At 35.1% G+C, this 12,326-nt stretch overlaps 1 protein-coding gene across 7 annotated transcripts in view; it reads right to left on the bottom strand.

The window, feature by feature from the left end:
- The window catches only part of GAS2 (growth arrest specific 2), a 119,533-nt gene that overhangs the window by 44,237 nt on the left and 62,970 nt on the right, over positions 1 to 12,326 (bottom strand). For all 7 annotated transcript variants that reach the window (XR_014326399.1, XM_082845173.1, XM_082845171.1 and 4 more), the window contains exon 7: positions 7,844 to 7,951. Coding sequence is in view for 6 of the 7 variants with exons in the window: in XM_082845173.1 (XP_082701299.1) it covers positions 7,844 to 7,951 (108 nt within the window). In the remaining variant the exon portion in view is untranslated. The remainder of the gene's footprint in view (positions 1 to 7,843; positions 7,952 to 12,326) is intronic.

The following is a 12,326-nucleotide window of genomic DNA, read 5'->3' as shown; positions in this document are numbered from 1 at the left end:
CAATATAAAAAATTATCTTTTGACTTCTTCTAAAAAGATATCAAGACAGAAAAGAATATATCTTATTTTCTTATATAGGCCATATAAGCCATTTTGAAGAGTGTCTGACATACATGTAAACACCTAATAAATATTGTTATAATTTTATTACTATCCCAATACAGTCAAGCAAACAAATTATATTCCTTTCCTTACATTACATAGCACTACTGATTATGCAATTGTAATGCCCTTTGTATTCTGAATATATGTAAAGTAAAAATGATATAAGGAATACACTACTATACAGCTGAGCCTTAAACATATTGTAAAAAGTTGCAAGTCCTTTTTAGAGGACTAACTAACCTTGTGAATAAAAATCTGCATCTGATGGACATTCCATAGGGAAGCTGCTTGGAATGGAGTGTGTTGTGGGTTTGGGAGACAGGATCTAGATTTTGTGTATCATACTATTTACTTGAGACCTTAACCTAAGTCTTTGTCTTTTTACGTGTAACAAAAGGATAAAAACATTTTCCCAGCTGAGTGGTAGAGGATTCAGTGAGACAATGTATATAAAGCACCTGTTACAATGCCTGGCACAAATGATACTTTTAAAATTTTAGCTGCCTTTCCTTTAAAGTTTTCCAGTCATTTCCTTGAATCATAATTTCCAAATGGAACTTATAGGTAAAACTGAGTATAAATTCAGTATTTCTTAGAAGTACTTTGATATACATGGATTTTAGTTCTGGAAAATGGAGAAAACTTTCATTTCCGTATAATTCTATGTTACAAATTATTTTTTAATTGATTTGATTGATAATGTCTTTCCCAAAGTATGTTTTCATGACCCCCTAGCCCAGGATAATGCTCTGGGGGAAAAAAAAAAAAGGTGGCAGAGGGACCATTTCTACAGTCAGATACATTTGGAAAATGCTACATAATACATCTCATTCTAGTGATTAATAGATCACATTAGTATATTCAACCCTCCAAGAAATCCCAGATAAATAAATCAGTATTGCTTAGTGGTAAAGAGTGTAAATTCAGGAGTTAGGCTTTTGAACCTCACTTTCCTCACTTATTCCCTTATAACCTGGGAGTTACTTAACCTCTATGTTTCTCAGCTGTAAAATGGGAATGGCAACAGTGCTTCCCACACTGCAATGAGAGGTTAAAGTGAGATATATCACACCTGCTCAGACAGAGGCTGCGTCAATTATCAATAATAAGTTATTAAAGAAGCCTGTTTAAACCCATTACTATGACCCTTCTTCTTTATGAATTATATTTTTGAACATCTTCTGGAACTATAATTCCTTGGAACACGCTTTGAACAATGCTAAAATTAGGGTAGTGGTAAATTGTAATTAAGGAAAAAATTATTCATCATATTAGTGCCCAAAGCAAGTAGCACCAAAAAAGTCAGCTACTTCACAACATGTGACCTCACTGGCTTGCTCTCATGCTTCTACTATCAGAACACTAGAGCAACTGTGTTAAGTGTAAAGATCTTACCCCCATGGATGTTCTACTCATTGGAGCCATTTACACCCATTTCATGCATTATCACAGATCAGTTTATTGCATAACATTAGATTATTTGCATGTCACTAAAAACTGAGCCTTAAAGGAAAGAGATATCAAATGATTAAAGCCTTAATGACTAGCAGAGAGAAAACTAAGCATATGGCTTACTCATGGGGTCTGCAAAGAGAAGGGACATTATTAAGATGTTTACACATTTCCTAGTGCTAACGGAAAACAACTTGAGTGAATTTTCAAAATGGAGAAATAAAATAGTACAGAACAATAAGGAAAGGTAAGAGGTTCATCCCAGGAAAAATATGGTACAAGTTCACAACAAAATGCAAAGCCCTCCCTGGTCTAGACAACACCATGTCTCCAATGAACTTCCTTACCCTTGTCCAGAAGATCGGAAGCTTAGGCAAAGGACCAGAAAAATGAGCAGTCAGCTGATTAATCTGACACCTTTCAGAAATCCTTTTATTTATTCTCACATTTGCAACTGTATCAGGTTGCTGACTTCTCTTCTTTTAAAGAGTTCTTATTTTTCATCATCAGAAATAAATGCAAAACAGAAAAAAATAATCACTCATAATTTAATGACCTCTGAAAATTAAAAACCATTTTCAATTATTCCTGTTCACTTCAAGTCTTAATCATAATTATACATCATTTCTACACGGGTATTTTTATATGTAAACACAATTTCAAAGCCTGGGTTTTTTTCCACTTAACATTATATCTTCAGTTTTTTTCTCACAATGATACAGAGAAGTCTTCAAAACCATCATTCCTAGTACCTGAATGGTTATATTCTTCCATGATCAAACATGCAAGTGATTTCCAATTGTGCTGTTATATTGATACAACAAATCTCTTCCTTCATATAGTTAGTTCTTTCTTTTAGATTAGTGGTTTCAAACTTTAGTATGCATCAGAATCACCTAGAAGGCTTGTTAAAGCACGGGTGTCTGGACCCCACCCTCAGAGCTTCTGATTCAATAGGTCTGGGGTGAGGCCCAGGAATTTGCATTTCTAACAAGTTCCCAGGTTTTTCTGGGAACCACTTTTAAAAATTACTGTTAGATTGTTTACATGGACTATTATCATTGTTGCATTGGGGTTGACAAATCAAATAGTATAGACATTTTCATGGCATCTAACACATATTTCTGAAAACCTTCCTACAAGCTTATTCAGCTTTATATTGTCAAGTGACTTCTCAATACTTGAAGCCCGGGTAGATATCAACTAACTGAATGAACAAAAGAACAAAGGAAAATTCTTACTTCTCTCCTCCTCAAAATCATAGCATTAGGCTGAGATTCATCTATTTACATTTCAAAGATACACAGCATGGCTAAATAGTAATATCTAAATTTCTGTTACTACAGACATCAGCAAGGAGGTTTTATCATCACTCAAAAGTCAGTGAAAAATAGCTGTTATATTTAAACCTTGGAAGAGAGTAAATCTGTATCTGTACCACACAGTTAGAAATTAGCTGCATTTAGTTTTGTCCACCAGATAGTTCAAAAGCAGTGTTGTTCATTGCAAGGTGCAGGGCAAAAATCTGGCTATGAGAAATTGTGTTTGATAAACTAGAAACAAGAGAATTCCCACTTTAGCAGGGGATTATTAGCATATTTGCCTAAAAGCCACTGTCAGAAACCTTGGAGGTTTCCCCTTGTACTAAAGGATTCTTTATGTTATATATAATACATATAATATATTATATATATTCTTTATATTGAGATTACTCCTTCACCTTTAAATGGAGACCTGTGCATATAAACAAACATGTCTACATGAGACTATAGATGCATCTACATAAGTAACATTAGATAGCCATGTATGCAAAGTATCTATTCATACATTGGTTTCTAGAAACCCACAGACAAAACATATGCTTAGCAAAGATATCATCTGCAGAAATGTCTTCTGCACTCTTTCTCTGTAATCTGCACACATTCTTAATTTTTTCATTCTTTTGTGTTGTTATTGTGTTGATTTGAATGCATAATGAGAAAATGTGTTCATATATATGATAACCATAAAACCATACATAAGTCAAGTCATTGGGTGTTGTCAACAAACTTTGGAATTTGGTTAGACATAAAATTGTTAACTCTGGCTCATGTTAAGAAGAGTAAATCAGGAGTAATTGTGTTAGATAGAGACATTAATAGAATCATGTATTTATGACTTTCTAAGGGATAGTGTTTTCTATGTCAGTGTTTTTTGGTGACTGTGCTCTCTTTATTTTTTTTAAACAGTAAGCAATTTATTATAATGTTAAAAATAAACCTGCCATACAAATCAGGCTTTGCATTCCTAGGTATTTACCCAACAAAAATTAAAGCATATGTCCATACAAAGATTTATACATAAATGCTCATAGCAGCTCTATTTGTAATAATCTCTAACTGGAAACAACCCAAATGTCTTATTGATATAAGTGAATGCATGGACAAATTTTAGTGTATCCATATAATGGAATGCTACTTAGCAATAACAATAAATTATTAACACAGGCAACAACATTGATGAATCTTAAAATAATTATGCTGAGTGAAAAAAAGCCAGAAAATAGAGTGTATACTGTAGAATCCCATTTATATATATATATAAACCTTGGTAAAATGCAAACTAGTGTGTTCTCTTTAACTAAAAGTAAGTCAACATTCTTAATAGCTTGAAAGGAACCTAAATTGTTTTTTTTGCATGGATAGGTTCATTATGCCCACAGGAAGACATGGCTGCTCTCAGGACGGACAGAAAACTAGGAGACAGATGCTAACATACCATATATATTTCATGTTATGAAATAATATGCATAAATGTATCCACTTACTATGTACTATGTCGTAAATATGACTATATTTGGAAGCCTCAGCAAAGAGGACAAAGTTTAAAATACACCAATGTTAAAAATGTGAACTTAAGAAACCCAGAACAGCAACGCAGATACCATGAGGCAATCATTCCCCTAGTGTGTCTGAGAATTTGACCAAAGGCACTCTCTACTTAATTCGGGTGTTCAAAGAAACTTAAAGTTAAGATATTAGCGGCAACAACCATCTAACTATCATTTGAAAATCAATACCTCTGAGTTTTTTTTGACTGATAACTGCCAACTCCTTATAATGTGTTAGTGCAGAATGACAATCAATTAAATATAGCCCCTGCCACAAATCCAAAAGTACTGGCCAAAGTGCGCACACATCAATGAGACATTTCTAGTTCATCCATTCAGTGCAGAGAAAGAAATAGGGAAAAATATATGTTGAAAGGTGCATATGGCCTGCCTGTGAAATTTCAATTCCTGAACTCCAGGGAATGAGAGGTAAAAAGTGTCTAGGGATAACCAGATACAAGAAAAGTTTTGGTAGAATCCCTTTACTCCATCAGGGTAGAAATGGACCCCTGACAAGCCAAAAGATAAGAATTGAAATGAAAATATATTAATGGATATTTTCCTTTTTTGACAAGTAGTTTCTTTTGCAATTTAGGCAGTAATAGATTCTTTCTTTTTAAAAAATTAAGATTAAAAAAAAATGGGTCAGGGCTTCCCTGGTGGCGCAGTGGTTGAGAGTCCGCCTGCCGATGCAGGGGACACGGGTTCGTGCCCCGGTCCGGGAGGGTCCCACGTGCCACGGAGCGGCTGGGCCTGTGAGTCCGGAGCCTGTGCTCCGCAATGGGAGAGGCCACAGCAGTGAGAGGCCCGCGAACAGCAAAAAAAAAAAAAATAGTACAAATTAAAAAAAAAAAAATTTTATTGTGGTAAAAGTCACATAATATAAAACATACTAGTTTAACCATATGTAACTGTACGGTTCAGTGGCACTAAGTACATAAAAAATAAAATAAATAAAATAAAAAAGAAAAGCTGATGGGGCCTGAACTAAGGCTGTGGCTTTGGAGAAGAGGTAATTAGAATGGTTGCTTCACTCAAAACTGATGAGGTTAAAAAAAAAAAACAAAAAAAAACTGATGAGGTTACAAGAAGGTAGGAGGGTTTAAAAAAAGAACCAAAGGAGAACAATAAAAGAAAGTGTTGTTATTCCACAGGCAAGGTCATGCTCCTCTGAGATCTTTAGCCCTTTGTTGGGGGAAATGACTGAATGGGCCCTTTGGTTACACAAATGTAAAATAAAGGTATGGTCTCTCCACCAAATGGGGAAGTTTCCACCAAAAAAAGAAAAAAAAAAGTACAGATTATATGTGGATGGAGCAAAATGAGAAAAAGTGAATGACTAAAATTCACTAAAACACAATTTTAAAACATCTATCACAGCAACATGATGCTATAACTTGCTGGGCCAATCAGTGAATAACCACATTACAGTCAGTTCTCTTACTGCAGGCTCTCCTGGAACTATAGAAGCATGAAACTGCACATTATGTTCTACTGTGGTAACTGATATTAAATTCAAATGCTATCACTAAGGAATTTGATGCAATTTTCTTCAGTAAAGTGAGTCTCAATTCCTTTACAAACAATACATGCATAGGTTTCACCAAAAGGAAACTATTTACTGAAAAGAAAAATGGAACATCAAAAAATATTTTAAATGTTAAATATGATACACTTATGTTATTCACAAATATAGACATCAAATTCTTTGAGAGTTGACTAAATATGGAAGACCAGATACAAATAAATGTATGTAATATATATATTTTTGCCTAAAGATATTAGGTTACATTAGAGGGAAAAACATCTAATTTATTAATCATGTGTTTTGTCAACACTTTCATTATAAAAAAGAATAATTGGTTAAATAAATAAAACCCTATGTTTTGATTCTAAGCTTCAGGACTTAATAGTCTCAAGAAGCCTGAGCTTCAGTTGAGAAAGGCCAACTTAGTAAAATTTAAACACATCCGTGGAGGTACTACTAAATCACCATTTACTAATGTGTTAAAGCAAAAGCAGGCTGGTTGGCTAAAATAAACATGTTATCCTTGTAACAAAAAACAATAAGTGATGACTGGGCCAATTGTCTACTCTAGGGAGGCCAATCTCCTAAACTGGTTCTCAAGCCCCTAATAATAACATATCATTATATCCCTTTCATGCCTTTCCAAAGCAAAATAGCAATTATTACCTGAACATTTTTGTTAGATCAATAAACACTGACCTAATGTTAGATTAAAATACAAAATGATTGACATTATTTTTGAAGGCTAATTATAATTCAACTTTTCTTTAAATTACATCTTGTAGAGCCTTAAAAAATTGTCGTACAAATAACTTTCAGTCAAAAGTGGTCATTAAAAAGAAAACTTTACACTGGAAAAAATTTCTACTGGGTCATCACTGATTTGAGTATGTTAAGAATGTTCATTTGATGTATTAGATGTACACATCCAAATTATTCAGCTCTACAAAATAAAATAAAAAGGAAAATATTTTAACTTATTCAAATGACAAGACAATATAGCTTCTCAGAATCATAACCTCTATTCTTTAGGAAATGACTAAAAATAAGCTAGAAGGACTCATACTTATTAATTGCAGATTTCTAGGAGTATATCAGTGCTTTATTTTTCACTTTCTTATTTTTGAAAAGAAGAATTCTTGGTCTCAGGAAAAGCAGCAAATGTAATTTGAGAGATTAAATTCTCTTGATTATTAACAAAACAGATCACAGCCTGAAATGCTACCTTATTGAGCCAATAATTACAGTCAAGAATTGTTCATGACATCTAGTCAGATTTTTCATTAGGATGATTGTAAAATGGATAGAGGCCACCAAATTATTCATTGGCACAGGCCCATGTTTCTTTATTCTAACCCAGAAAACCAGTAAAAAAATGGCAGTCATCATTTAACCATGCCGTTGTAACGAGTTTTGACTGTCCTCACTCTGGTTTACAACCCAAACTTTTTGAAAAGTCATGTTCCAATAATTTGAAAGTTATCAGGACCTATAGGTTAATCATTTCCCAAACTTGAGATATGGAAAACCAGGGCAGAATACTGTTTTTATTACCCATTGAGGTGGATTTTCTTCCTTTGAAACTAAATGCATAGACAAAAAAGGAATTTGTTTTCTCTTCTTTTCCTCATTCTATTTGATTTCTATGACCTGTTTGGGGTATACGTTTGTGTATACATAAAAAAAGATAAAGTTCTATTTATTTAGCTCTCAGTGATAATTGTGTATGATAATAAAAAATTTTCATACCTCATGTCTTCAAATCCAATCGTAAGCACCATAAGGGAAGTTCCTGCTGAGTTACTGGTCATATTTTCCCTGTAACCTGCAACTTAAGTCCTGTATATGCTCTGAAAGGACAAGCTGTCAAGTGAAAAGTAAAACTTTACCCTAATGAAGAGGATCTTCTCTCCCACTCGGTATCTTCCTTGCGAGAGCCTCTCCACACAGAACTTGCTCGGGCATTTGCAAGGAGGATCTTCAGAAATCCGTTTCACCTGAAATAGAAGAGCAGGCAAGTTCATTCTCCTTAATCAGGTTGCCTTTAGATTAATTTGTTCCATGGGTTCAAAGGCCCCCGAACCATTAATGCTTTTAAATTTGTTCTATATCAGACTATGGACACGATGTGAGCATAGACATATCACATTAAATCTTAACTATGTAAAGGTCAGGCCCTGAAGGCACTTTGTGAAGGTCAATAGCTGCACTAAGGCATAAGCTGGATGATGACAATGATAATGATGCTGGAGGATAATCACAGGCAAATCAACTGGCAGTGTAGGGATGACGAGCTGGGTTCTCACGTTTAGAGGATTAAAAAGATCGTGTACATTGGATTGTCAAGATAAATATATTGAGAACTAGAATACAAGGCACGTTAACATAGTCTATTATGATGAGGAAACATATAGACGTAGTCTATATGTTTCCTCGTCATAACTTTAATATTAATTTTACTCATTTTCAAAATAAATGAGAATTTTAAAAGTATTATTATTTAAAAATGAGACTATTTAACCTTATTTTGAATCCTGAGACTTTCTTTAAGAAGTCATCTCTAATTCATCCAGACTAATCCAGCAATTCACTCCTCAGTAATTCCCACCTGCCAAAACCTATTTCTGTAGCAGCATCTTACAATTTGTATGTATTTTATAGAATCCATGTCTGAATATCAGATTTTCCCTATTTTATCTATCTCTGTACTCTTTACAAAACACATACACTAAATGATAAGTGCATAATGCTTATAGACAGTTGTGACTATTAAAGACAATGTATAGTGCTTGATTTTAGGAATAAGGTTTATTTATTTATGTTTTCCTTGGTTGGGAACCTGCCATGCTGTGTCTCATAACTTTCCTCTCTTCAACTAACCAACCAACCAAAAACCCAAAAGAATAATAGGTTGTGTTTTGAGTCAAAGTTTCCAGAGAAGACAGATCTAAATAATGTACAGCCTACATTTGAGAAGCTAGGCTGAACAAATTTAAATTCTGAAGGGATTGGCTTGGACACCCCTCACCCAAATTCTTGCTTCCACAAAGATATGATTCCTAGAGTTTTGTCATCAAAGCAATTCAATCATTTCATCAAATAATTCAAGGTCTGACTTCAATCAGTCTTCCACTAAGAAAAACTGTGGGAAGAGTCACACAGGAACTCACTTTCCTGTTGGAGTAAAGGACTTAAGCATCTCGGTTTCCCTAGAATAAGCAAGGTTCCAGAAAGTATGGAAGCATAAGACACTAGAGGGGAAAGCTAGAAAGAGTGGGGGAATCCTGAAGCAAAACTTATATTGAGATAAGTTTGGATAAATAAATAAATAATAAATGGATAAATAAGCACAGGGACCTAAAAAGGACGCAGGAGGAAATTAGTGTGACAGATTAAGCCTGGATTCAAAGAATCTTAGAGATGGCTTTCATTCAAACAGTGAGGGAACTGTCTAACATCGTTATGTGAGCGATTAGGCCCATGTCTTTGAGTTCTGAATTTCTCATACCATATGATACTTGGGCCATAGATATATCCACCCACTCCCCCAGTATTAATAGAATCCTACCCCTAGGGATTCCCTTCTATAATGCAGACCCACATTCTGGGGTGGGGGTGAGGTCACAGGACCAATGAATGTGTGCTGTCTTAAGTGTTGTAAGTGTTCCTCTATGTGTATCTCCTTCAATATGTATTTATAGACATGTTTTAAAAATATAAATGTGAGGAGATATGGGGATATATGTATATGTATAGCTGATTCACTTTGTTATACAGCAGAAACTAACATACCATTGTAAAGCAATTATACTCCAATAAAGATGTTAAAAAAAATAAATAAATGCTAAAAAAATATAAATGTGTGTATATATATATATATATATATATATACATATATATAAATTGTGTTTATTGCATACTATTGCTAGAAGCAGTACAGTTTTCCTTTGCACCACAATAATTCCATGAGAAAAGAAGGAAAGGAGGGAGGGAGGGCGGGAGAAGGACTTTGGTCACCCTGAAAAAAATCCAACAGTCAGCAACATAAAAGCACATGGCCCAGACTTTAGGAGAGTCACGCCTGGCACAGCTTTACCGTGATGTAGTAACTGAGCAGACAGTAAATTGGTGTTCAAGTGGTTCCTCTGCTAAGAAATGACAATCACAAGTATGGATGGAAAGTATTTCCATCTTGAAGTGTTTTTAGACAAAATACAGAAACTATTGGTACCAAATGAAATAAAATACAAGAAACACTTTCTCAAGTGGCCTGTCCTTCTCTAATGCCTTCCTAAGCTTTGAAAATATACTTGCTTTTTAAGATCAAGGGCTTTTGTGTGGCTGTGTGAGAGCTGGAAGCAGAAATGGAAGAGACAAGGCCAGGCTGTGGGGAGTTAAGTAAACAGTGACTGATGACATCTTGCTTCTTACATTACCTTGGGGTAAGTCAGTCTGGCAGGTGTTCTGGTTTTGGCCAGGAACCCAGCCAGCTTTTGTTGAAATGGGATTTCAAGAGGAGCCTGATTACTCAGAATTATACTATCTCTCATCCCCAGACTGAGGAAGTTGATGGAGAAGAGGAAGAAAGTAAGAATGGCTTCTTAGAACTGTATTCAACTCATTGTGTGGGAACAGGCTCAACACGAGGGCACTAAACCTGACCCCATCATTTTATCACAGCCGAATCACTCTATCAGGACATCAGGGGAATAAATTAATCCGAATGGACTCCACTGTGTTTCTCTTACGATGTCTGGCTTGATTAAAGAAGTTGGGATGTATTATCCACATAAAAGGTCACCTATTTTGTTTTTCAATTTTCCACAATTCTCCTAAGTAGCAAACAAAGAAATGTGAGGACACATTGAAAGTTTCAAAACTGGCAGTCATTGAAACTGTTCACTGGAATATGACATCTTAGCACAGGTCTGCGTCTCTTTCTTTTTCTTTTTTCTTTACTCTTTTCTCCTTTTTTTTTTTTACTCCCCTTCTTTATTCTCCTTCTTTTTTTTTGATGTAAATAATAACTTTGCCAGAGTAGAAATAGCCAATAGTATTAACTAAACACAGGAACTTTGCAAGCAATATTTTATATCCCTATTCTAAAGAACATGTTGGAGTATATGAACTTCAACTCCCCAATGGCTATATATGCCTCATATGCAGTGAAGCAGTTGCCATAGGAACTATTTCCTTTTTATATCTGACATATGAAGCTCTGATTTAAGCCATTAGTGAGGTTCATATGTTTTTTCTCTCTGTTCCACTGTCCCTGAAATAAAACACTCAATGAAAAACTATCACTTAAACAGAATGCAAATATTTCAATGCAATTTCCCCAATGTAGAATGAAGAAGACTGTAAGAGGCTTCTGTGGCCAAATAAGCATGGAAAATTCCAGGTTAAACAAGATCTTATTACGGAACGCACTAGTGCCTTTGATATGCCAGAATGCATTGCCAAACTCTAGGTAGGGACTATAGTAAGCTGTATTTCTCAAACTAACCTAAGCATGGAATTCTTTTTCCACGGGTCATCTGGTGGTGTGAGTGTTTGATTAAACATTCAAACTAGCATGAGAAATGCTAGTTTGAAGACTGTGAACATAGTATTCTAGCTGGCAACAGTATAGAAATATATGCTTAGAACATTTCCTACATTCAATGAAAACCCCTTCACTATACAGATGGTTATGTTCCCAAACCCTGAAAAACTTTAAAGCTTCTCTGAAACCCCCTTCATTGTTTCCAGCTAAGAGAACAGAACTTGGAGTAGGGAAGAACAACCACAGAGCGACAGTCTTGCCATTTTGAAGAGAGTCCCTATCTCATCTACCTCTTCTGAACTGGAGTATAGGTAAAACTCTTCCAAAATCCCTTTCATAGTTGTTTCACCACCTTCTCCCTCCTGTCCTTCTTCTCCCCTTCTCAAGGATGAGGGATGGCCACATGTGAGACAAGCTGGTGAAGAAAAGGAACCATTCTAACTACTTTTCCCAGGCTCATGGAAATGGTTTCAAGGGGCTACATCTCCTCGCTCTGCAAAGCTACAGCAGAGCTGAGAAGTGCACATATTTCCAGAGCACATGGCCATTCCAGATAAATAGAAAAAGGGAGAGTCTTTTTTAAACTTTGATTACCCACATTAATAATTTATCCAATAAGCATTGTACTAGATCTAGCTGAATAAAATATGGTCCTTGTCTTTGAGAAAAAGGACCATACCTAGAGAAGAATAGGTATTTATGCCCAATAAGGTAAACCCTTCATTAAATATATAAAAGTACTTGAGGTACCAAGCCAAATTTGTCAATTTTACCTGGGATGAGAGATGCCAAGAAAAGCTTTCTATAGAAGGCCACACAACCTGAAT

This window comes from Leucopleurus acutus (assembly GCF_964270905.1).
Source record: "Leucopleurus acutus genome assembly, chromosome: 8".
In the NCBI taxonomy this organism is placed as follows: Eukaryota; Metazoa; Chordata; class Mammalia; order Artiodactyla; family Delphinidae; genus Leucopleurus; species Leucopleurus acutus.
This window is presented reverse-complemented; position numbering and strand designations above follow the sequence as displayed.